The sequence below is a fragment of the Mirounga leonina genome, unplaced genomic scaffold, assembly GCF_011800145.1.
Source record: "Mirounga leonina isolate KUSES-001 unplaced genomic scaffold, KU_Mleo_1.0 Mir_174, whole genome shotgun sequence".
In the NCBI taxonomy this organism is placed as follows: domain Eukaryota; kingdom Metazoa; phylum Chordata; class Mammalia; order Carnivora; family Phocidae; genus Mirounga; species Mirounga leonina.
The window spans coordinates 9,536,985-9,563,835 of NW_023270451.1; the positions used below are offsets into that span (position 1 = coordinate 9,536,985).

The 26,851-nt window shown below is 34.5% G+C and overlaps 1 protein-coding gene across 2 annotated transcripts in view; it reads right to left on the reverse strand.

Moving 5' to 3' along the window:
* SEMA3C (semaphorin 3C) overlaps nt 1-26,851 on the reverse strand; it is a 181,958-nt gene that overhangs the window by 55,242 nt on the left and 99,865 nt on the right. For both annotated transcript variants that reach the window (XM_035020457.1, XM_035020458.1), the window contains 7 exons: nt 20,961-21,051; nt 17,172-17,291; nt 15,552-15,694; nt 14,190-14,304; nt 11,527-11,596; nt 9,404-9,548; nt 1,402-1,624 (listed from right to left, as the gene is read on the reverse strand). In XM_035020457.1, coding sequence (XP_034876348.1) covers nt 1,402-1,624; nt 9,404-9,548; nt 11,527-11,596; nt 14,190-14,304; nt 15,552-15,694; nt 17,172-17,291; nt 20,961-21,051 — 907 coding nt within the window. The remainder of the gene's footprint in view (nt 1-1,401; nt 1,625-9,403; nt 9,549-11,526; nt 11,597-14,189; nt 14,305-15,551; nt 15,695-17,171; nt 17,292-20,960; nt 21,052-26,851) is intronic.

The window sequence follows — 26,851 nt, forward strand, 5'->3', positions numbered from 1 at the left end:
CAATGGGTTAAGGTGTAGTTTAGTTTTGTATTCTGGTGTAAGGTTTCTAAGCCAAGGATATAGTAGAGAATGAAATGAACAAATAAAGTGAGTAAGAAGATAGCTGATAAAGAAAGGTCCTGGAAATGGCAGGAAAGAATAAAATTGAGAACAGACTAGAGAATGGTTAGTCTGGGAAGGAAGGATTATTTCTCAGGTGTGGGGCAAACAAAGAGAGCATCAGTGAAACCACCGATATGTCCAAGTGTGAAAGAGGATGTCAAGTCGTACATGTCAGCAGATTCTCAACCTCAGACCAATACAAGCTGAAATTATATGAGAGTGAAAGATTCAGATCTGGGGTTTTAAGTAAGAACAAAATAAGAATTTCATAAGAAAGGTACACTTTGAAATTACTATTTAGCCAAGAAAATATATCCACATCTTAAACTGATTGAGTTTGAGTGCAAATTCATTTCTTAGCTCAGAATACTTATTGCACCATTGTATATCTTATAATGAGGTTTACAGACATGTCTTTTTCGTAAGCTAGTAGAGGAATTACCTAATTTCATAAAGTACTTATGATATTGTAAGTAAAGAGATTTCATCACTCCCTGCAAGGTGGTCAGGAATGTTTGAAAGATGTTAATTACTGCGTGACTGGCAAACTAGAGTTTTTTCTCTTGAGTAATGATTCTCAAACTTTAGTGTATATTGAGTTACCTGAAGGGCTTGTTAAAACACAGATCGCTGGGTCTTGAATCCCTAGAGTTCCTGGACTGGAGCCCTAAACTTTGTATTTCTAACAACTTCTTGGGTGATATTGATTTTGTTAGTCTGGGGAACACACTTTGAGAATCACTGCTATAAAGCCAGCCATTACACATTCATGTAGATCTATAAACAAGAGTATTTTTCACTCAACTTGTGTATTAAAGTAAATTGGCAAACTACAGTTATAAATGTATTAAAATACTACCATTAATATTTTCAAAAAAGCTATCTGTATTTGTTATTAAATTCACTTTTAAATGTTATCTAGAACTATCTATCATTATCATTATCACTGGAAAATGGCTCCACGTATTTGCTTCAGTTGAGAGGAACTACCCATGCTTAAAATTTCTTCCCATCCTTTCATTCGGCTCATAATTATTATATTTCACTATAATATGTGCCAGGGACTGTTCTAGGTGCTTTACATATATTAACCCATTTGTTCCTCACAATAACCCTATGAAGTAATTTATTTCATTAACTCCATTTTACAGATGTGGTAACAGGCATAGAGACATTAAATACCTCAGTGAGGGTCCAACAGACATCAACATTGGAGTCTCTCTGGTTCCAATATTATGGTCCTTACCTATTATGCTCTTCTGCTACACATTAAAGTATAGTTTGAGCTCAAATACTTACCTGTGCCGAGAAACAGGACATGGTATCTACCATCAGCAGCATTTACTCGATCCACAGCTATCTTTGTGTACTTGTAGTCAGTGCCTATACGAACAATCAAAGGCCTTCTGTGGATTGGGTAGACAGAATTGTACATGAGAGGATGGTTCCGGATAAAAGTGACAACATCATCTGGGAATTCCTTAGTGGTCCGCATATTGGGTGTAAATGCTCCTCCTGGGCACTAATAAAATATTTTAAAAAGAACCAAGTTAGTAAATAGTTACTTCATTTGAGTGATAACCAAAAGCCTCTACTTTTCAAAATACTTAGAGGCTTAAGTTGTTTTAAGTACAGATCCTCCTCGACTTATGATGGGTAATAATCCTGATAAACTCATCATAAATTGGAAATATTGAGAGTTAAAAATGCATTTGATACACTTAACCTACCGAACATCACAGCTTAGCCGAGCCTACCTTAAACATGCTCAGAACACTTGTATTAGCCTGCAGTTAGACAAAAATCATGTAACACAAAGCCTATTTTATAATAAAGTGTTGAAGAACTCATGTAATTTATTGAATACTGTATTAACAGTGAAAACCAGAATGGTTCTAAGTGTATGGGTTGTTGACCTTTGTGAGCACATGGCTGGCTGGGAGCTGCCGCAAGAACCATTTGAGCAAGGCTAAGTCCACTGGTCCTACCCCATTTGTTTTCAGAGAGCAGTTGATGCCACTTTGTATATAACTTTTACCCTTCCCACCCATCACTTTTCTATTCTTATTCTGTGCCAGCAACAGTGTTATTAGGGAAAATTTGATAATGATAATCTGTTTTGGCCAGTAAGCAATAATAAGATCTGAAAAAGGACTGCTGGACAGCTTCAGCAGTTCTGAAAAGAAGGCATGACAAGGGCTTCTGGGGAGAAGATTCCATTTATAGGACATCTGAGGCCAAGCTCAGGGGTAGGCTGGGAGCTGCTAAAGCTTGGAACTCAAACTTATCCATTAATAGGATCCAAGTGTTAAGTTAGACAAGCAAAACTGTTAGGTATAAACTTTAACACATACACACATTTGTGTAATCCTATTAAATACTTGACAATATTTCTACTTTCAAAAACAAAAATACTTTGTCATATTTTCTTGAAAGAAAAGCACTTCTGTTATAGCTTTCATTTATTCTCTTAAGAGAGGTAGAAGGTAAAGGAAGGCAACAAAGCAAACTTTCTGATCAATAGCAATGGGTACAGCATCTGGGCAAACTGTAGGATGTAATGGGGACAGTAACAGATTGGAAAGTTGTACCTTATTCAAAAGTGGCAATGAACCCTCATTTCTAACTGATTGCTCCTGTGCAGGAATGTAAGCCTGGTGTGGCCAGATTTCAACAGAAAATAGAAATGTGGAATTTTATGTGAAATCTGCCAAAATTGTAATGCTAACTCAATATAAAAAAAGAAAAACTTTAGGGACCCCCAAAACACGGCGACCTCTAGGTTAAACCCTTGCAACAGCTATCCCACAATGTTAGTGCCTCTGGACCAGGATTGTTGGGCCGACCCACATTTGCAAATAACTCTCAGCGAATTACTAATGTTGCCCCACTCACTTAGACAATATTATACTGAATGCAATTTTTAGACTCATTTTGACCAGTTAACATTACTAGAACTTTTTACAGGACCAGTAAATATAGTTCTTTTTTATTTATTTATTTATTTATTTATTTATTTTTAAAGATTTTATTTATTTATTTGAGACAGAGAGAATGAGAGAGACAGAGAGCACATGAGAGGGGGGAGGGTCAGAGGGAGAAGCAGGCTCCCCGCCGAGCAGGGAGCCCGATGCGGGACTCGATCCCAGGACTCCAGGATCATGACCTGAGCCGAAGGCAGTCGCCTAACCAACTGAGCCACCCAGGCGCCCAGTTCTTTTTTATAGAAAGGCACAGGGAGCAATTAAATGACTTCACTAAGGAGAGATAATGAGACAAGTAATAAGAGTAAGCCGCTGATTCATTATCCCCTCAAGTGACTTTCATCTAGGGCTCATATGTTTTTCTTTTAGGAAAAAAGCATTATATTTAAATATACATGTTTATAAATTGCCCACAAAAAAGACCAAATGGGGACAAAGAATTTCATTTGAGAGTATTCTAAAATGATGGAAGTGTTCCATGCTTCTGCAAAGTGTAGAATTATGGGTGTTCTCTACCCTCATTCCTCACACAAAGTGGAAAAAGGGAAATGTATTGCTCACTGAATGAAAAAATGGAAAGAACAAATGCACGGGCAATCCAGTTCCTCATAAAACACCACTAATTATGGTTTGCTAAGCTGAGATGTCTCCTTAAATATTTGCAAACATTCTCATTTGTAAGGTCCAGGAAGATCCAAAGTTAGCATATATTACTAGGCAATTTATATAATTTCCAGTTAGCAATTATTTTCATGTGCGATAAGGTTATTAAATTGTTAAGTGTCTAGTTTCTGGGTTTTACTTAATTTAAATTCAGTTAAAAATTATGTCTAATGTGCCCAAAAGTGTTCTTATTAAATAGGTAACCAAACAAATCAAATCAAATCAGTTATTTTATATTCATTCAAATGTCCCCCATTTGGGACTTTGGTTTTATGAACTTCGTGCTTAGAAACCAGTGTTTCACGGTAGGAGTATTTTCAAAATTACAAAACAAGCCTTTTTGACAATAATTAATTTTTTCCATTGATTTGTGGCATAAACTTTGCAGATAAGACACAGGATGAGTGACAATGATTGTGACAAGAAGAAAAATGGATTACCCTTTGTAGATTCTCTATCTGGACTTGCGAGTTTGCTCAGTGTAACGCTACCAAGTATAAATAAGATGCGAATAACTTATCCCCCACCTTGTGATATGTGAAAGCATGTGTACTGAAATCTCAAGATAATATAACATCTACATGCTGCCATAAAATAAAGCCTCTGTCCATGAATGAGGCTGGTGTCTCATTCTTCGGAAGGCTGATTGAGCTCTACAAATAGTCATTAAGTAGTTTGGGTTAAACTTCTCCTTTAAGCTGTTGTTTTTTTTCCAGTTCTAGCTTTCTGTTTATGGAGCAGTGATAAGGACTCCTTTTTTGAGTAAAGACATTTTAAGTGTTTTGATTACTAAAGTGTTGGGTGAAATGCTAGGAACAGTAACAATGCCATGTTAAGGAAATATCAGCAATTGTTGCCCTCAACTTAATTTCTTTCCTATTTTTAGGTATTCTTGACATCTGCCGTCCTCTGATGCTCCTAAATCTCACATCCATGATCCTAGTTTTCAATATTAACATATTCATATCTTAATTCATGTATTTATTCTTTGGACACTTTTTATTCAAAAAGCATTTTGATGTGCCCAGTGGGAGACATAAGAAAAAGCCACCATTATCTTCTAGACATAAGTATTCTGGTATGGAAGATGGGCATCTTCAAAGCAAAATAACAAGGCATATAATAATAATTTAAGACAAATATAAAATAAATAATAAATCTTTGTTCATGATCAATTGCCATATGTGTGTAAGAGCCAATATTTTTTAAATGAATTCAGAATAGTAGAGAACTTAAGGCTCTCAGGGTTGGTGAAAAGGTTTAGAGATAGAAAAAAAAAAATTGGAATATTTAGGAAACTTTAATTCCTGGGGCATTGCTGGATCACAGAGCACAAAGTGGAAGAAAGAGGTAGGAGCTGAGGTTAAAGAATACAGAAAATAAAAGCAAAACTAGTCAGAGAAGGAGTGACTGGCATGGTCAAGGGGAGCTTGACCTAAACACTTGAAAGATGAGTGGTATATGGATAAATACATGGACATAAATAAATGGCATTCCAGAATCTGGGGTAGTTTCTGGCACTGGACTTTGAAACTTGTATTCTGAGAGAAACTGATCTCATGCTTAAACCCTTGGTAATCTAGGCCCTTTATTTAAAGCCTAAAGATTTACATAGCTGAAGACTTGTACTTATGCACCAGTTGGTCCTCATTTCACCTCCATTTATCCCCCATTGCTGACAGGAGTGTTCTGTTCCAGTCCTACTAGCTCAGACAGAGCTTCTAGAACTCACTTATTAATTTATATCTTATAAATTAATTATAATGTAAGCTGTAACTTTTGTCTGGACTATCATTCTTTCCCCACCCAAGTTATCCAAATCTGACTGCCTTCGGGGCCAGCTCAATCTCCTATTTTTTATATGCCTTCTCTACATAAGGCTGTCCCACGACAGTCTCTCTCTCACCTAGACTTCAATAGTATTTATTGTCTATTTTATTCATGTGTCTTGAATAATGATATGAAAAAACATATAATGAATTTTTCATGTCTACACACCTTATGTACTTAATTTTATTGTAAAGTTCCCTAACAAAGTTTTAAACATCTATGAAGACTAGAAGTAAGAACCACCAAAAGATGCATGGAATCAACAAAAGTACCAGAAATAAAGTTCTCTTTTTCTGGCCACCACTATGTGGGTCATGAGTTTTTTGTGTTCTTTTGCTGCACCAGGTATCAGGCACGATGATGAAAGCAGATGGTTCTGGTCCACTTATAAATAGGTATTAAAACAGAACACTTTTATTAGGTTCTGCTTTAAACAGAAGAGTATAAGCAAAAACAATTTTCTATGGAAGCTTTATACATGTTGCAACAGAATAATGTAATGTGTTAGCTCAGCCACAGAGAGAATCTGCAGTCTTTGGCTGCCCTTTGCAACATACCAAAGGTGTCTTGTTTCTTCCACAAACTTGAATTACTTATGGAAAAACATTATGACACAACGGGCAGGCTTCTTCCCACTGACTGGGGCAGTTTGCTAACATAGCCATCAACCCTGCTTTAAGAGAATCACCTACAGGGAACATTAGAATAAGGGTATACAATTCCTGCCCCCCTGTCATTTCTTTAAGAATCCAGTCATGTATTTATGAGGTTGACCCGGCAACTGGACTACTGTGTAGGGAAATAAAGTAGAGCAATCACAGTTGATACTTCATGGGAGGACTTCAGAAGCAACATTTTTAGCCCCAGAGAAGAGGGACTGTTCTGGGTCACTTGCTGTAGGTCTTCCTGCTACAGCAGTGGGATATTAAACCCTGGAAGCCTAGGAAAAAGACAGACACTGGCCACTCTGAGTCAGACAGCTGAAACTTCCTGGTGTGTTGCTCAGAGAAGGGTGGAGGGACCAGATCTTCTGGGAGGTATGCTTTCCAGAAGGAGTTCCAGAGGTCTTCCTCCACCCTGCCTGTTTCACTCCCTAAGGATCACTCATCTGACAATTTTTTTATTTAAGGGAGCTGCTCTGGTCTCAGCACCAGATGTAAGAAACCACATTATAGAAATATGTCTCAAGGACTGACTACTCCCTTCTTTTCACGGCGTCAGCTCCAGATGTGTGTTACTAAGCCCTGGCTTATACCACGCTGTTTTACAACAGAAAAAAAACATGCTTATTCTTAGGAGCTGGGGAAATAGCAAAAAGTGGGACTGTTAGCAGAATTTTCTAATTTAGCATTGGTTTATTTTGTTGTACTAAAAGGGGTTATCTATTCCCACATTTTATTTAGAATAATTGCTATTTGACATGAGTGGTTTTCTCAGTATGATTCCTGAGAGTCTTTTTGAACTGTCATTCCGGTGAAAAGTCTTTACAAGGGGTGGGAACGGGTGGCTTTTCTTCAGGAAAAAAAATCCCTGACTTGTAATACTTGTCAGTTTCCAGACTGTAACTACTCTCACCATGCTGATCTCAAGTTAGTACTGTGAATCCTTACTTGAGATAAAGTGCATACAATCTACTCTTATAAACTGTGTATAAACTAGCTCCTACATACACTCACTGAGGCCTGATTCAGTGAGCATGGCTCTTTTTTACCTGTTTTGTTTGTTTACCTGGGAAATTTCTCTTAAGGTAATACTTGGAGGAAATTAGAATTTTGTTGAGTTTGCAAACCAACTGTTCTTGTATGAATCCCATATGTATGTTGTTAAAAAGAATAATTAATGAAAGCATATATAGTCACAATCACCTGTTAATTTTCTGTATTAAGATAAAGCAATGACTTGGTCAACTTCAAATAGCAAGCAATTCTCAAAAAGAAGATTTATCTTTGAACAGGTTATCAGTGAGTCACCTGGGAACGCATGAAATACACTGAATGAAATAAGGAAAGCCGTTGAGTTATCATGGAATCTGAAAGTTGTTCACCTTCCCCTTCACTTCGCCTCCTCTTATGTAATAATCTGTGCTTCTTATCCAATACACCCCAAGTTGAGGTACCCGAAGATCAATATATCTATTGATATCTTCCTTGTGTTACACAAAATAATTAAGTATTTTCACTTTCTGTTGAGCTATGAGCATCGAAAAGAGATCATGTAAAAGGATACTGTGAATTGTATGATAGGACTTTGTCCCCAGCCATGATTAAGTGTGGCTCTTTAAAATTTAATTGTTTCATAGCTAAAGAGTAATGATGATAATCTTTCCAGTTAATTAAAGGTTAATTGTTCCTGTAAAAGATGTATCAATGATTAATCTTTGAGCTTCTTAGCCAGGGAACAAAATTTGAGCTCTTTTACTTTTGAATAAATAGGTTTAAAGGCTTAGCAAACTATTTTTCTTATTTTTCAAAGAAATTTGACAGCAGTATAATTTAGAATGATGAGAAAATAAAGGACTGAATAATACACTGCAAATAAACTCTAATAATAAGACAAAAAATAAAGTGAATCAACAATCAGTAAAAGTTATGTGGGATGAATACCTGAAAGCATACTGGTGGAGGGAATTTCATATTCAAGTAAAAAGGAAAAAGAAATATTTCAAGAAAATAATACTTTAACAGCTATCTTTTGATTATTTTCCATGAAACCATTCTTTACTCACATATAAAATAAATATAATCATATTCTATGAAATGCAAAAATATAAGAAAATTATATTCCTCTTGATAGTCAACCGAAAATTATATTCCTCTTGATTGTCTCTTTTCAGTGTACTCTATGACATTTTATAAAGACAAAAACTAATCAATATTCTAGAATTCAATAAAGCCTTATAAGGGGCCAAATGAAAAACAAATAGTAGGACAATGATCATTGTTGTCCTAAAAAAAGTTCAATTCCAGTCTGTCAGTGCACTGTCTATAACTTCAGCTGGAAACGTTAGTTTTCAGTGTACTTCTTAATACTGCTAATATACCTGTATACCTCAAAACTTTATAGCTTATAAATATTTTGTTGAATTATAACATCACTTTCATTGTGTTTGTTTACACATACTGTTTTCTTTCTTTGAGAAATATATAGCACATAATTTTTCATATATCCCTAAATATATCCCATAAAATTCAAAGATCTACATGTTTTATCTCCAAATTAATTCTTGTATGGCTATTCCTTTATTAAAATAGGTGAGATTCAGGGCGCCTGGGTGGCTCAGTCATTAAGCGTCTGCCTTTGGCTCAGGTCGTGATCCCGGAATCCTGGGATCGAGCCCCGCATCGGGCTCCCTGCTCCATAGGAGACCTGCTTCTCCCTCTCCCACTCCCCCTGCTTGTGTTCCCTCTCTGTGTCTCTCTCTGTCAAATAAATAAAATCTTTGAGGAAAAAAAAATAAGTGAGATTCATTAGTATCAGGAAGGGTTGTTAAAAAGCAACTAGCATTCAAATTCTTTTAGGCTGCCACCAAAATGTTAACACTTCCCAAGCTATGGTTTTATGTCAATAAAATTTGGAAATATCTCTGCCCTGTTTCACATACCCAGTTGTCTTGAAGTCTAAAAGAGATTTTATTAATAATAATACTTAGAAAAAATTGTAGAGGGTGCTATAATATATTTGTAAAATCCCAAATGACCTGAAAAATTATGAGTATATCAGTAGGTCCATGGTTGTATTTAAAAAACATTAACATGATATTCATATCTTGTTAAATTATATTTTTTAAAAAGCAAAATGACAAAGAAACTTTCCTAGATACTTACAGTTCCAGGGCGAGGATACGGAATTCTACCCTGATAGGAAATCAGCTGATGATTGGGCCCTTCTTTGTGCGCGAAGGGCCCATTAAACACAGTCTGTATATCAGATAAATGATACACACACACTGCTGATCCTTTAAAAACTGAGCTAAAAAAAAGAAAAAACAAAAAACAGAAAAAGATCCATTTTCTTACTTTTTTTTAACTTTTAAATACAATTTTAAAAAATAGATGGTAAAGTTTGTGATATAAAATTGATATAACTCATCATGGAAAAGTTGAATGCTACAGTACACATTAAAGCTAAAAAATTTCTATTATTTTAAAATAAGCCATTGATACATAAAGCATTAAAATATTTAATTCATCCATGGAGGTAGTAGACAATAATAAGTTATAAAAGAGTTATTAATGTTTCCAAAATATGGGACATGTCAAAGAAATTTCTAACTACTTTATCTTAACAACAAAAAATAAACTGATGATTTATTCAAAAATATGAATTTGAATTCTAAGTCACTGTCAATACAATCTATCATAACTTAACTCCAAGAAATAAATCTCAATTAAGGGAAAACAGTATCTCTTTGTCTTAAGATTTTAAAGTGAGGATGTTCTTACATGTATCCTAAGTAGTAGCTAGAAAAGTCTGTTGTCATAGTTTATATATTTTCCCTGTTAGTAACAGAAAAAACCAATAGGGTCCAAAAGAGATCATTACATTAACTTTGTCAATAAAATCTCATAGAATTTGTTTGGATCCTTACTGAAGACTATTTCTGTTGTCACTAAGGCAGACTGACTGAAACAAACATTTCTGATTTACATATATCTCTTAAATTAGATGCCTAATGGAAAACTTAGATGCCCACTGAAAAAAAAACAAGATACATTATTAATCATTAGCATCATTGGTCAGAAATGACAATTTTGAATTTTTCAAAAAGCTATTGGGAAAAACAAACACTGTAGAAATATTTTTTTGAAACAAACATTTTCTTCTTAAGAATTTGGTTCTTTTCACTTTGTCCAATTCCTTGTGAGTTAAATCAAGACTACTTTCTCTGTTAGAACAGAAGTTAAACTGTTAATCCTGAAAGACATCTTTTTACATATTTTATAAGGCAAGTGTAAATATGATTTATAATCAAATCCCTGTGATTTTCTTTTACTTTGAATGGCCCATTACAGTTTACAATTATGCTGTGTTTGCCTCACTAGAAGAGCAAGTTTTTGCTTTATTCAAGTTTTTGCTTTATAATTGATTGTCTAATAAAATGGACCCATTACATTCTGTATTGGCCATGCCACAGCTGGAGTATTGTGTTGCATTCTAACATTCCCAGTGTAAAATGAGTAAACAGAAATATGTCTAGGAAAGGGTGAGAATATGGCAATTGTCTTGAAATAGATGACAACTGGGATTGGACATCCCGGAAAAGTTAGAAAACATTAAACCTATTTTCAAATATATGAAATACTGTCATATGGAACATGAAAACTGGTGCAGTATTTTATTAGTTTCTGAATAGTCATCATTTTAGATCGCTCCAGAAGTAAAACATTTTAATAGAGGGGTGCCTGGGTGGCTCAGTCGGTTAAGCATCTGCCTTCGGCTCAGGTCATGATCCCAGGGTGCTGGGATCGAGCCCTGCATCGGGCTCCCTGCTCGGCGGGAAGCCTGCTTCTCCCTCTGCCTCTGCCCCTCCTGCTGCTTGTGCTCTCTCTGGCTCTCTCTCTCTACCTCTCTCTCAAAAAAGTAAAAAAAAAAAATCTTAAAAAAAATATTTTAATAGATATACCTAAAGTTTTAGGTGAAACATGAGTCTTTGAGTTACTTCCTTAAAACAAAATATCTTGTATACTTTATTCCTGCATTATAATTAATAGTTTCCTTTCTTTGAGAAAAATAGCATATAGTCATCATAACCATTCTGTTCAAAACTATTTTGAAAGCGTTAGTTCAGCTTAAATATATTTCAGTAATCAGGCAAAAGTATAAAACAGGACGATTACATCCTGAATGCTATGTAAAATTAAAAGTTGAAAAGAATGTTTTGTAATAATTACTATTACTCAATAAAGTTTACTGTTTAACCCATAAGTTGTAATTTTTTAATAATTACCTTGATGTTGTAAAAATGCCATATACTAGTGTTGTCCTTGGGTTATCAGTTTCCAGCAGAAACACATCCTCTATAAAAGGAAAACATCATTCTTTTAAAGTTCCCAAATATTAACTGTATTTTAAAATTTAACCTTAAGAAAATAATTTTAACTATGAAAAGTATTATTGAGCAAGATATTTTGGCAGCATCATTGTAATTTGGAAACAACTAAACGACCTCAATGATAGGCACATGGTAGAGTAAATTAAATAAAATATTATAAACACAAAAGGGTTTATAACGACTGCAAACTTATGGAAACCAGGCTAATGAAGTAATATTAAGTGGAAAAGGCACAGTGGTATACGATATAGACTAGAACCATGTAAACCATAAAATTATATATCAGGATATAATAGGATTACCAATGAGTGTCTCTGGTTAGCAGAGCTATAGAAATATGTCTTCTTTTCTCTGCATTTTCTTTCTTTCTTTTTTTTTTTTTTTTTTAAGATTTATTTATTTTAGAGACAGAGTGCAAGCAGGGGGTAGGAGCAGGAGAGGGAAAGAGAGAATCTCAAGCAGACTCCCCATTGACTGTGGAACCCGATGGGAGCTCCATCTCACCACCCATGAGATCACGACCATGACCCATGAGATCATGAGCTGAGCCAAAATCACAAGTTGGACATTTACCCTACTGAGCCACCAGGAGCCCCTTTTCTCTGCATTTTCTAAATATCCTTTAATGATAATATGCCACTTTTTTAAATTTAAAAAGTATTATAAATCACAATTTCTTTTTGACCTAGGGTTAGAAGTTGGAATGTGGAAGGAAACTCTTTCAAAGTGACTTTTTTTCTTTATATAAAATAAGACTTTTTGGCTTATGGTCAAAACTGCTAGTGATATTTTTATTTAATCGATAATTCCCCCAATGACAAAAAGTTTAAAGTATATTAAGGCAAAGACAAAGGTATAGGTAGTGAGGTTCAGTAATACATAACAAAACCTGGAAGTAGATTTCTGGTAGGAAACCCCAGTTAATAATCAATTGTTACAGTTACAAGAAAAATCTGAATTTAGTGACATTTTTGCAAATAAGATTCTTTCTGGGAAATACAAAGAAAGATGCATTTATTTTCAATTCACAATGAATTTAGGACCTCTTAAGCAATGAATTAATAACGAGCAGCCTTTCTATATGTGAGCAAAAGGCTGAGCTGTCTGGCTTTCCCTAAAAAACAAGAAAGACTGAAATATCCTAAATCATTAAAACATAAACATACTTGTGAAGAATTTGGGGGAAATAATGTGTGACCAGGTTATAACACAAAAATCATACTTGGAACTTTCTTCTAGAAAAGCTGATACAAAAACTTCTGTTTCTACAATCAACACACTGGCTGGCTTTTGAAGAGTTCAACTACCTATTTCAGTTTCTATGACTGCTAGAACCAGTAGATTTTTCTATATTGTAATGCATTTGTATTGCTTATGTCATCACCTGCCTCAAAATCTGAAAACAGCCAGCAGTTTACATTTTAATGGATTAAAGCAAAATAAAAGTCATTTCTTTTATTATTATTATGTTATGTTAATCACCATACATCACATCATTAGTTTTTGATGTAGTGTTCCATGATTCATTGTTTGCGTACAACACCCAGTGCTCCATGCAGTACGTGCCCTCTTTAATACCCATCACCAGGCTAACCCATCCCCCCACTCCCCTCCCCTCTAGAACCCTCAGTTTGTAAGTCATTTCTAAATGGCACTTAGTAAACATGACCCTATGATGTGTATCAAGTTACTCTGATTAAAAAGATAACTCTTCCATGGTAGAAAGGAATCAGACTGTTAGTCCTCATTTGACCTCGAAAGTATAACCCTCCTCATGTCACACATGCTGAGAATACTTAATCCCAGGGTCACCAAGGAGGACTAAGACTGGCGCACAAGTCTAATTTCTACTCTGACACTTTCCCATCCAACCTCCATTCTGCTTATCAACTATTAATAGTAAAAATATATAGCTGTATTCTCATACAAACTGATTTCAAATCAGAATATTAGAATTTAAATACATATGAAATGCACATTCTTTTAGATAAACACAAATATATCATTATTCACATGTAAATTATGCAAGTACCTCAGTTTCTGTCTCTCTCTCTCTCTCTCTCTCTCTCTCACACACACACACACACACACATTCATCTATCATGGTGAATTCAATGAACTGAATGTTTTAGTAGTGCACTCAGGGCCAAAACAGATTTAAAAAACACTTAAGGAAATTTATGAACAGTATCCGGATCATTCATTCAAATTGGCAGATTATTTATGCTAAAAACATTCATGGAAAATAGACCCTCTTCTGAGAGGTTATTAAAATAGACTTTACAAATTCTTTTTTTCAAAAAACATTTTTCTTTTTTTTTTTTTTAATAGGTGGGATTTTTTTTTTTTTTTTTAAGATTTTATTTATTTATTCATGACAGAGAGAGAGAGAGAGAGAGAGAGGCAGAGGGAGAAGCAGGCTCCCGAGGAGCAGGGAGCCCGATGCGGGACTCGATCCCGGGACTCCAGGACCATGACCCGAGCCGAAGGCAGACGCTTAACCATCTGAGCCACCCAGGAGCCCTCAAAAAACATTTTTCAATCTCACATCCATGTACCTAATTCATCGAAGTGTGTTTCTGGGCCGTCTTCATCAGTTACAGAGCACACCAGCCTCGCTTTCAAGAAGGTCGTCCACTTGTTGACAAGGCTACGCAGTCCCCCAGTGTCATTCTGAAACCATTTTGAAAACACACTTAAGACTGCTTAAATAAATATTAAAGGGCATTAAAAATTCAGCTTAGATTTGTATTACTTGAGGATTTGTTATAATCTGAAGGGTGGAAATGCTAACTACATCTGCATACCAGCAAAGATGAATATTTAAGATCTATAGTATTTTATAAAATGCCCATAGCTATACGATTAATCTTCTACAATATGGTATCAATTGAAAAGGTTTCAATATACATATGCCCTAAAGCTTTCTAAATTTAACAGTGTATGATGAAAATATCTGGAAAATGTATGGAGAACACATAATTTAATTTGCCTTAATAACTCACTGTCTTCAATATGAACATAAATTATTGTATACAGTGAAGCTTGTAGAGTCTACTGTGGTCAGGAAAGTGGGTTTATACTTATACCAAGTGGTCTTCAGTAGTTCTATTTTCTCTCCTTCATTTCTCTGTGTTATCTTTTAATCCTGAGTATTTCTAATCAGATGCTTTATATATATATTTCTCCAGCCAGGGAAGGGAAAATGGCATTTGGATCATTCACAAATAGTCTCTACTGATTTTTTTCTGTATGCCCAGAAGCCTTTCATCCCTTCTGCAGACTTTACTGCCTTGTTCTAAATGACTAAAAAGCAGATGAGCTCCACAATCAGCGAAATACTGTAATATTTAAGAGTAAACTATTTTAAACACCGAACACTTTAAGAAACACTTTTGCACAAAGTATGCTAATCATAAATAAGTCCGGGCAAACCTATAAAACTCCTATATGAGAGGGCATCATGAGTTTTCTTGAGTTGCTATGTATACTTACTGTTTATACACAAGAACATTTTGTTTACTGGTTTTAATTAAGACTATATTTTACGAATGTATTTCTTTTCACTGTTGTAAGACAGTTCCTCAATAACTGTCTTTAATGAGGTTCTACTGTATTTTATTCACAAGAACTGTTCTGTTTCTTTCTGTAACATACAATTTTGCTATTTGTTTTTAATACAAATGCATTAAATGGAAAAACAAAAATTTGTGTAAAACCAGGACCACAGTATTTCCTTAAATTAAGCTTTTTTATCTCGTATGACTGATGTGAATAAACAATAAATTAAAATGTCTCCTCTCAATATTTCATTCTGTAACCGTAGATAAAAGTAGGAAAATAAACTATTTGCAAAGGAAACATATTTATATGATTTGAATTTGTGTCTTTCTTCAAATTAGGAAAAGATTAATACTTACAGGACATATTCTAGCAATCATGGAATGAATCTGTTTTGTGCTTCTGCTATTGTCAGTCAGTTTCTCTTTGAAGAAGAAGTACACCTTAGCATCATTTGGATCTGTGCCATCTGGGATGACATGTGCATCCACAAACATAGGTTCTGGAAAAAAAATACGAAGACTATATATATACTCATGATGGAAATCCATCTACTGTTCATCCAAGTAGACCATGGGCATATGGCTTCTCCATCTTTGGTACAGAAGAACACTTCCATGTTCATAGGCATAGTCTAACAGTAATTGTATTCACACAACATACTGTATTTGGAATGTCAAGTGCCACAAAATATATCTATAACATAATAGCTTAATCAATTCTTTCCCTATCTGCAATACATTCTAGAAGTTCAGTAAATGCAAAAATTTTTGTGCACTGATGAGTTCTAAACAATTAAAAAGGCTTTTCTACCAGGTATTTCCCATGGAATTGAATGATCATTTTATAGAAAAAAAGAAGTCTGTTTTTCAAAGTATAGTTTTCAATCTAGTGCATAAAAACAAATTCATTGAAGCAGAATGTGGAGCTAGGAGTCCAAGATCTGAAAAATGTTTTTTTCTTAAAAGACAGCATACTAAATGAAGGGGAAATTTTTCAAGGAAAAAAATGCACTCATTTGAAGACATAGAGGGATTCCTTATTTCAAGAACAAAGCAAGTTTTAGAATGCTGTATTTCCAGATGTACTGGAGTCATAAATTAAAGAAGTAAATGGACAATCGATGCTTTCTTGTGCCAGCCTATCAATGAACTAAGATGCTTAACTGTGGTGATTCATGCTTCACTGTGCAATGTTAAGTGAATTGCCAAATTTAGGGTCAGCTAGAAATTATCCCCAGGGTGAAATGACACAAATCTTAGTGGTTTCTTCTCCTTCTTCTTCTTCTTTTTTATGAATATGTTCAGGTAGCCACTGTATAGTACATAATTAGTTTTTGATGTAGTATTCAATGATTCATTAGTTAAGTATATGACACCCAGTGTTCATGATTGAAATTGTACATTAAAGTCAAATGAGCATCTTTCATAATGTGAATTTCATGTGACTCCACCCAGAATTAGAAACAAATGAATAGTGATCATCATCAAGTTATCATACCTATGATTTCTGTTAAGTACTAAATAAATAATTAAAAATTATATATACCAGTTTTATAAGTTAAGGATCTAAGTATAAAACAAATAGGAGGAGTTCCTGAAAATACCTTAGTCATTATATCTAACTGTCACAAATTTAGGAAAATTTTTAGATTTGACATTATTAAAATATTCAAGCAGACTAAATGAATAAATAGCATATTTAATTGTGATATGCTACAATTAAACAACTGGAGAAGATTCTTGCATATGAGCCTGTAAAATAAAGATCACTGTCATTTTTATTTATTAATATATCTTACGATAATTGTATGACAGTTAATAAAGAAAATATGAACTATGTACTACTTCAATTATTTATTGTCAGAGAGTACAAAATTGTTACATCATGGCTGGTTTTTTAACCATTTTAACCTTTCTTCATTACAGAATTAAATTAGTTTAAAGCATGATTCTCAAAATGGTGAAAATGTTTCTTACCACTTAGCCATTTGGAATTGTGTTGATCAGTTCTGACTGCATTCCTCTTGGTTAAACTTCGAAAAATAGCAGCATCTGTGCCCATGAAATCTATATACATTCCAGAGAAAAGCTCCTCATCTATGAAAAAGTAAGAAAATGTCAACACAATTTTAAATGTTTTTAAGGTTATTTTAAAAATCAAGGAGAACTCACTTATTAGGTAGCTACCCACATTACAGAGTGTTTATAATTGTTGGTTTCCATTGTCCATTAAATAAAAAAATTGGATTAAACTTAATCTGGTCTCATTATTGCCTGTATGATTACCAAAACAATTTTATTCTACACAGAAATAAAAATTCCTCTGCCTATACTTAATTATACTAAAAACCTAAGTTTATACAGTGTGAATCAAAAATGGCAGAAATAATATATGTATAAATGATAACAAAATGGCTTAATTATTACTTTCTTTTAATAAGTAAAAAATACTGTAAGAGAACACTCAGTTTCTAATTTTGGCAGGAATTAACCAAGTGGGAATTAGGGCTAAGTCATTTAGTACCCTGAATCTCTACCTTCTCATCTGTAAAATACAGGAATTGGCTTATGGTCTCAAAATTTTTTACCACGTATTAAAAATTCCATGATTTCACTAAATAGATTGAAAATATTAGTTTTTATTGTCAAAATATTATTAATGATAAACTTATTTTATCATTAAAAGTATATGTTTTAATTTTTAGTTTTCTATAAGGTAAACAAAGTGTTACTTTTTCAATTGTAATACACAATATATTATTAACATTATGCCAAAAATATAATATTATGTTAATAAGCCACATGTGGTTTAACATATTAAGCCATAAAAACCAGAATGCAGAGATAAGAAAGAAAATACATTTTAAAATTGAATTATCATCAATGGTAAAATCAGATATTTTAATCGGCGTTTGCATAACATTAGACATTGAGCTTATTTGTTAAGGTTCATATTAATTTCTAGTAAGGACAGTAAACATTGAATGGGTATGTATGACCCTAGAATAAAAAAAGTAGTTAAATATCTATTTAAAAAAGAATAAAATGTAACAGGTCTGACCCAATGAACCACTGTGCAGTTTTTTTCTTGGACTGATGTTCTAGAATTACTCCCCTGGCTCTCTTCAGATCATGGTCATTTTGGCAGGACTGGAACATTGTGAAGCACTCCAAACTCACTGCTTAGTAATAAGCATTACCAGTTAACCCAGGATAGAATGGAGAATGAAATGTTTTTAATATGTGCTCACCAGGCCATGAACTGGACCCTTACCAGTTAGCAAGTGGGTATGGCAGGCATTGTGTTGCCCAGTTCTGCTTCCTAGTAGGGGTTTGAAACCCATGAGAACAGATTATAGGAAGATAACAAATGTTCATGAAAGCATTTGGAGCAATTTAGCCATCTTTAAAATTCTGTGAACATTTGTGAAGCATCTACACAAGTATTCTGTAGAAACAATAGTTGTTAAATTAAGATAACTTTGTAATTAATTATTTCACATTTTTGTCATACAGGATTACCACCAAAATGGTGGGTTATAAATTCCTGCTATTCAATAGATTGATTAGCACAGCTGTCAATTATCATGCCTGTTTCCAAGAAGAAAAGGAAAAAGGACACTCAGAGGATGGTGTGTGGCAGAGAGGGCTGATTCTAATCCTACTGCACACCACTTTATTAGTTATGTCTTAACTATTATAAAAGCCTACCTGTCTAATTGGCTTCATATCCTGTCTTAAATTCTTACTAATTTTATTTTTTTTAAGATTTTATTTATTTGTTTGAGAGGGGGGGAGAGAGAGAGAGAGAGAGAGAGAGAGAGAGAGCAGGAGTGCAAGAGCAGGGGGATGGAGAAGCAGACTCCCCACTGAGCAGGGAGCGCAACTCAGGCTAGATCACAGGACACTGGCATCTTGACCTGAGCCAAAGGCAGACACTTAACTGACTGAGCCACCCAGGCACCCCTCTTATTAATTTTAATAGCAAGTTAGGAATAATGAAGCTTCTGCTTTATTTTGTATAAGAAATTATTAATATCACTTTAAAAAAATTTTTGAGTAGGGATTTTTTTTCAGAATGTCTGTGTTGGTTTATGCAAAGATAAACTGTGTCTTTTAACTTTAATCCAAAAATCCTTTGCTTTCCAATTTTAGTTCCACTGAAGAACCTCATGAGGCTCTTGATGAGTTCTTTAAGAGATATCACCTAACTTCTTGCTGTGTTACAACAATGACATGAAAAATAGCAAACAAACAAACAAAAAAAACCACCTAAATTTGAACATTGGCTTCGATACCACAACTATATTATGAAATTTGGAATTCTTCAATTCTCAATTTTTCTTCATACTTTAATATATATAAATACTTTAAACAATCTGTGTTATTTAGTGCCTTGCACTAGAACAGAAATGATCAAGCCCCATATGGCAAAGTGACATGACTACACAAATTTACTCCACAATAGTGGAGACAATATTGGAGATAATTTTAGAGGGGTAATCAGTAGAACAAAGAAAATGACAAATACAAGCCACTAAACTTATTCCTCCTTTTTGTTTCAGTTTTTAAGGTAAGCAAATAGTTTAATGATTCTGCTAGCTTACATTCTAATGTTAATCAAAATATTAAAAGATAAGGGTGCCTGGGTAGCTCAGTCGGTTGACCATCGTACTCTTGATTTCGGCTCAGGTCTGGATCAGGGTGGTGGGGTCAAGCCCCACGTCGGACACTGTGCTCAGTGCAGAGTCTGCTTGTCCCTCTCCTTCTGCTCCTCTGCTCGCTCTCTTTCTCTCTTTCTCTCTCATAAATAAATAAATAAATAAATAAATAAATAAATAAATAAATAAATAAATAAAATCTTTAAAAAAAGAATATAAGAATAGAAATTGAAATCTTTTTTTTTTTTTTGAAATTAAAGTCTCAAATCCTTGAAAAATGAAAGTCACTAACTAACTTCAATTTTGTAAACAAATCCAATTCTCTAAGGACAAAACTATTAAATGACTTATCACAGTTTAACAGGAAAATTTAAAATGTCCTGTTTTAAACCTTTTTTGTTCTAAACGATATTTGATGACTATTAGTGTTCACAGATCTTTGAAGTTTATTTTCATAGCATTTAACTTGAAATAAATGAAAACTCTATATAGCCAGTATTATATATATATGTATCAGATCATTTCAATAGGTGAATACAGTTTTCTTCCTAATGGAAAGACTTTCCAAGACACTGCTTTTATTAAATAATATTCAGAAGCTTATCTGAAAAGTTTCTGCATCAGACATAACTGAATATCTTGTAATTTCGCTTTCTAATTTTTGGTCCCAATGATATACACATGCATTTTGTTATGCTTTCATTTGAAAGCAATACCATTTTAATCATTTGTAAAGTATTACTAAAATATGAGAAAAAATGGGTATACTTAATACTAGAAAAAAAACTACAGAAAATATTGAAAATTATTTTATAATATATATCATTACGTGTATATGAACACACACTTTTTTGTAAATGTTTGACTTGCTCTAGAAATGACAGCATCATAGTGAATGAAAAAAAAAATACATGCTTATCACTTAATCATGAATTCTTGCAACCAAGAAACTACAATTTCTCAGCTCACAACTTTCTTTCTGTTACCTCACTCATGGACTATCATTCATGCTACTATCTCGACGGGCATACCATGTCATGAATTTATTTTCTTTAATTTCCTTTTCATTTGGTATTTCCCCCTCTTTCTTTTATTTTCCACTTACTGATCATAACAGACACTGTGTTCACATTGGGGTTGAAGGAGCAGCGTCCTTTTCCGGATTCACACTTGGAGTCAATCACAAAAACTTGGTCCTTTATTATGGAAAAAATACAAATACAGCAAAAGTAAATAACTTTATATTTAGTTAACCCAATTTGTTCTTTAGTAAAACAAAGCATCATCATAAATAATATGCTTTCCGTTTGTTTCCTTATGGCTCCTCAATTTACTTTATTAAGACTTTCTTGGCCTATATGAAGAAAACATCTGGAAATTATAAGCAAACTTCGGCAGGTTAAAGTTCTCATCCTACTACCATCCCCATAAAGCTGATCCAATAAGTTCTTCTCAAATCAATACCAGGAAAAAAAAATTCAATATCAGCAAAAACCACCTGGGAATCAAGGATCATTGTAAACCTGAACTAGATATGTTGAAAATTGTCCAAAAGAAGAAAATTGTCCACAGAGAATAATGTATACAAGGATTATAATATTTCCAAAATAATCAAGACATTTCTAAAATTTGTATTACCAGTTAATTTTGTTATGTAAGCATTATGCTAGATTCAACAAAGTTGAACTCATAATTTAGATAAAAATGTTTTTTACTCATTCATTTATTTATTTGACAAGAATATATTGAGCATTTAATATATGCCACGTACCAACAAAACATTAGGAATACAGTAAATGAGATAGACAAAAATCTTTATCCTCAAGTAATTTATAATATAATGATGGAGAATATAAATATGAAAAAAGAATAAATACAGAAAATGTAGAATATGCTGGATGGTGCTCAGTGTTTAGGAGAAAAATTAAGCAGAAAATGGAACTTGGGAAACCCAGGGATTGGAGGCAATGATTCAATTTGAAATATAATGGTCAGTGTAGCCTACTGGAGAGGGAATATTTTGTTGGTGTATTTACCTTTTTCTTAAATAAAGTTAGCAACAGCTACTACTAAAATTCAAAGACAAAATTTTTCACTTTTGTAGGTTGCATTAGATGATGGAGGATCTTAATCATCAAGCTAAGGTTTTTCAAAATTTTCCTGTATGGAAAATATTTTTGTGTATGGAAATGAAAGGATCAAAACACTGCTTTAAGAAGACTGGGCCTTACCTTGGTGTTTTAAGAAGATTGAGAATGGCAGTTTTAAAATATATATATATTTTTTACAGATTTTATTTATTTATTTGACAGAGAGAGACACAGCGAGAGAGGGAATACAAGTAGGGGGAGTGGGAGAGGGAGAAACAGGCTTCCCGCTGAGCAGGGAGCCCGATGCGGGGTTCAATCCCAGGACCTGGAATCATGACCTGAGCCGAAGGCAGACGCTTAACGACTGAGCCACCCAGGCGCCCCAGAGAATCGCAGTTTTAAAAACAGACATTGGATTGAAGAAATAGATTTGCTTTCAATTGCAATAGTCCAGGAATTAGGTAATAATAATCTGACATGTCAGGATCTCAGAGATCATGGTAAGAGCAGTAAAGATATAAGAAAAGTTGTAAAGTAAAAATCAACAGAGCTTGGCAATCAATTACAAATTAGACGTAGTTAAAAAAGATGAAGAAAATAAAGATGCTGCTGAGCTTTTGACTCTTTAAAGAAAATAAAACTAGTTCATTTTTTTACATTGAATTTGATAAGTTGGAAGGACATCCCTGAGATTTTAGGAAATCATAGAGCTTAAAAAGAATCACAGTCTTCTAGCCTGAAAAGGTCTTACAAAATGATCCTCTTCAATGAATTAACTCTTTAGATGAAGAAAATATAACTTGCCCAAGATCATGTAGCTAAATAATGACAAAAGTAAAATTAGAATTCAGGCTCCTGACTCCTCACTATGTGTTTTCCAAAAAATCAATATTTATACAATGACTAAACTAGGCAAATAATTGAGAAAAACAATAAAATTTGGTAAGGCCAGTTGTGATTGTTTAGCCAGAGACATACATATATTTTACTAAAAATGTGAGAGTTGGCACTGCAGGAAACTGATGAAGTTGCTTAGGTACCTCTTGCTCTCCACTGAACTACTCCTCCATTGTACAGCATCCTTTCTCACACAATTCGAGTCGAGATCTTGTCACAAGGAAGACTGTAGTCTACCTGAATAATCACTAATTCAAGCACACAGTAACAATTCTCCAATTTCATCTCCTAGGAACCTACTTCATCAGCCTTCTCTCTTCTTGACTTTCTTTGTTAACCTGTTTAGATTCTGTGCTATTTAGTTCCACTAGTTTTTTGCAGAAATATTAAGTTCCTTGAATCTGTGATTTTTTTTTTAAATTAGAAATAGGTTGAATCTGTGATTTTTTTTTTCACTGAAAGCACAACCCAGAAGGGCATGTCTATCTATACATTCTCCATACTTGTATCCAAACATCTAAGCATTTTGCAGAGGGTGATCCAACAAGGTAAATGCAACGTAATATAGATTTGTGATCAACAACACAAAATGGATCTTCTGTACTGCTTAGTAAACTTTCAAGGACACTCTTATCAGCTGGTTCTTCCATTAATAATTTCAAACCATTGTCACTATAGTCAAATCACCTAACTTGTTCTCAGCTCATATGATTAACAAATGATTGATCATATGATTGCAGAATAAGTGAAGCCTTTAAATGAGACATCTTCAACTTCTCACTACCAAACACATAAATGAATATACACTAATACATTCCACTAGCACATGAGAGGAACTCTTCCTCTTACTTTAAGGTCAACCATTCCACCAATGTTTTGGATCTGATCATATCCAGTCTTCTTAGGCAACTTACACTTTTCATTATCCCCCCCTCTCTTGGATCTTATTACCTGGAACTTTACATCATCATTTATACAACCCATTCAGCTCCTACACATTACTCTCTGAGAATCACATTTCTTTTTTTTTTTTTTTTGAGATTTTATTTATTTATCTGAGAGAGAGAATGGGAGACAGAGAGCATGAGAGGGGGAGGATCAGAGGGAGAAGCAGACTCCCCGTTGAGCAGGGAGCCCGATGTGGGACTCAATCCCGGGACTCCTGGATCATGACCTGAGCTGAAGGTAGTTGCTTAACCAACTAAGCCACCCAGGCGCCCGAAGAATCACATTTCTTAAAGAATTACATATACTCATCACCATTTCCTAACTTCTCACTTTCTTCTCAATCCATCTCAATTGGGTATTCAACATCAATTGTTCTATTGAAACCCTTTGTTATATCCTAAAGGCAACCATGCTACACAATTCAGTGTTTATTTTTTAGACTTCATTTTACTTGGATTCTCAATGATATCTGAGATTGTTGCCCATTTCTACCTTTTTTAAAAGCCTTATTTTCAGTCCCAGAATGAACACATTTTTGTCTCTTCCCCTCTACTTGGGAGTTTCTTCTTTCCTGGCTGTTTCTTCTTAGTCATGTTCGAAGGTCCCTTTTCCTCCATCTTGCCATTAAATTAAGAGACCCTCAAGTGTCAACCACAGTCACACTTCTCTTTTCACACTATACCCTCTCTGCATGACTAAACCCATGCATTGCCTGGGTTTCAGTTACTCTTTTTTTTTTTTTTTTTTAAGATTTTATTTATTTATTTGAAGAGAGAATGAGATAGAGAGAGAGCGCAAGAGGGGGTAGGGTTAGAGGGAGAAGCAGACTCCCCGCCGAGCAGGGAGCCCGATGCGGGACTCGATCCAGGGACTCCAGGATCATGACCTGAGCCGAAGGCAGTCGCTTAACCAACTGAGCCACCCAGGCGCCCCTGGGTTTCAGTTACTCTTATAAAACAATGACTCAAACATTTATATAGCCAACCATATATTCAACTGCCTACTTGATATTTCTACTTGGATCTTTCAACAGCAACTCAAACTCAAGAGAACAAAGCCCAGGCTTAAAATTTAAACTCGAACATGATTCTCTTTGTTGTTTCTCACTCAGCTCATGTCAAATATTTAACTGAAAAGGCCAAAAATAAAAAAACAAACAACAGGGGTGCCTGGGTGGCTCAGTCGTTAAGCGTCTGCCTTCGGCTCAGGTCATGGTCCCAGGGTCCTGGGATCGAGCCCCATATCAGGCTCCCTGCTCAGCGGGAAGCCTGTTTCTCCCTCTCCCACTCCCCCCGCTTGTGTTCCCTCTCTCGCTGTGTCTCTCTCTGTCAAATAAATAAAATCTTTAAAACAAACAAACAAACAACAAAAATATCAATATCTGTGTCATTGTAAATTTTCTTTTACATAGCCAAATCCACCATTATCAGCTATACTATTTTATACTTTATGCCTATTTTTCTGTCTTTATTGCCACTCTCTTTCTTTCTTGACCTTTTAAAATAATTTCTTTCTTGGTCTATTACATCCACTCCCTAACTGATCTCACTACAACCCTCTCATTCCCTCTCCACCCTAAATCATTTGCAACATAACACACAAGTGAAAACACATGCCTTTCCATGCCATTTGCTGCTTAAGATCATTACAGTTCCTCCTTTGACACAGGATAAAGACCAACATCTTAAAGGTAGCTTACAAGTTCTGATATAATTTTGTTTCTGCCATTATTCTCATCAAATAAATACATATTTGTAGATTGGATCAGTGAGAGAAACAAGTAGGATCAGAAAGAGAGTAGGTGGTGAAAAATTAGGAAAGAAGGCATAGCAAAATGTCCCACGGTTACAGATGTCAATAAAGGCATTGAAAAATAGAGGGCATGACCAACATGTTATAGATTGATCTAGGAGAAAGGATGCTGATTAGGGGAGTCAATCTGATCCCTGAGGAATCTTGGTCACTAGGAAATAGTTTTAGTTTATGGATGGTAATGAAAGTCAGATCAGAAAGGTTTAATAATTACATGAAAAACAGGAAGATAAAAGCTGAAAATATAGCCTACTAGTCTGAGAAGTTTTGTGGTAAGTAAAAGAGAGAAAAAGAAAAAGAGTTGAAAAAAGTCACAGATCTGAGATAATGATTTTAAGGAAAAGAAACATCCTATTTTAAAACAGGAAAAACAGTAAATAACAGGAGAAAGAAAATGAAGATATTAAACAGAATAATGAAGGTTATTGATCAAAGAACTTTATTGATAAGGAAAATGCACACACAACTTTTCTTCTGACAAAAGGAAAGCTAGGAAAAGGTTCATAAGCAGAAAAGTTTGGTGACTAATGTGCTCAAAAGGCTCGGGGAATAATTCGAATGCCTGTGATATTCTTGGACATTCAAAGGTAAGGTTATCTGCTTGATAACTGAGGGGCTTAAGCAGTATTCAACTGTTGGAACCAATGTATGGAGACATCTGATAAAATCAACCAGAAATGAGATGTAGTACTATTCCAAGAATGTGCAGCAAAATTAACCAATTATAGCTTCTAAATTCATGTTTTATTCATTATTTCAAGTCATTATATCCTTGTGTTGCTTTATCTTTTTTTAGGAACAGAAGACAGAGAATGAAGACAGTGGACAGAAGAGAAGTACCATGGTTAGGAATTGAGGGAGCAAGGATTCATAGGCTCTTTGCATGGGCACCACTGAAATGGTCTGGAAAAGCTCTGACTCAGTCTCACAGAATAATGAAAGACTCATAGGATATAACGAAAGTGTGTGATGTTCCAAATGTTAAGTAGGCTCATAAAATATCCTCTGAGAACCAATGAATTGCTATTTGACAAGCAGATAGAGGGTGGTAGATAGTGTCTCAGAAATAAAACAGAGTAAGTAATGACTGTGCCATCCTAATTTGGTACACTCTCAAACTGGTTTGAAATACAGGAAAAAGGCCCTATCTTAGCACCAGCACATGGTGTTACCAGGGACTACTACCCCTGGTCATTACAAAATACAGCGTTAGTGAGGGGCGCCTGGGTGGCTCAGTCGGTTGGGTGGC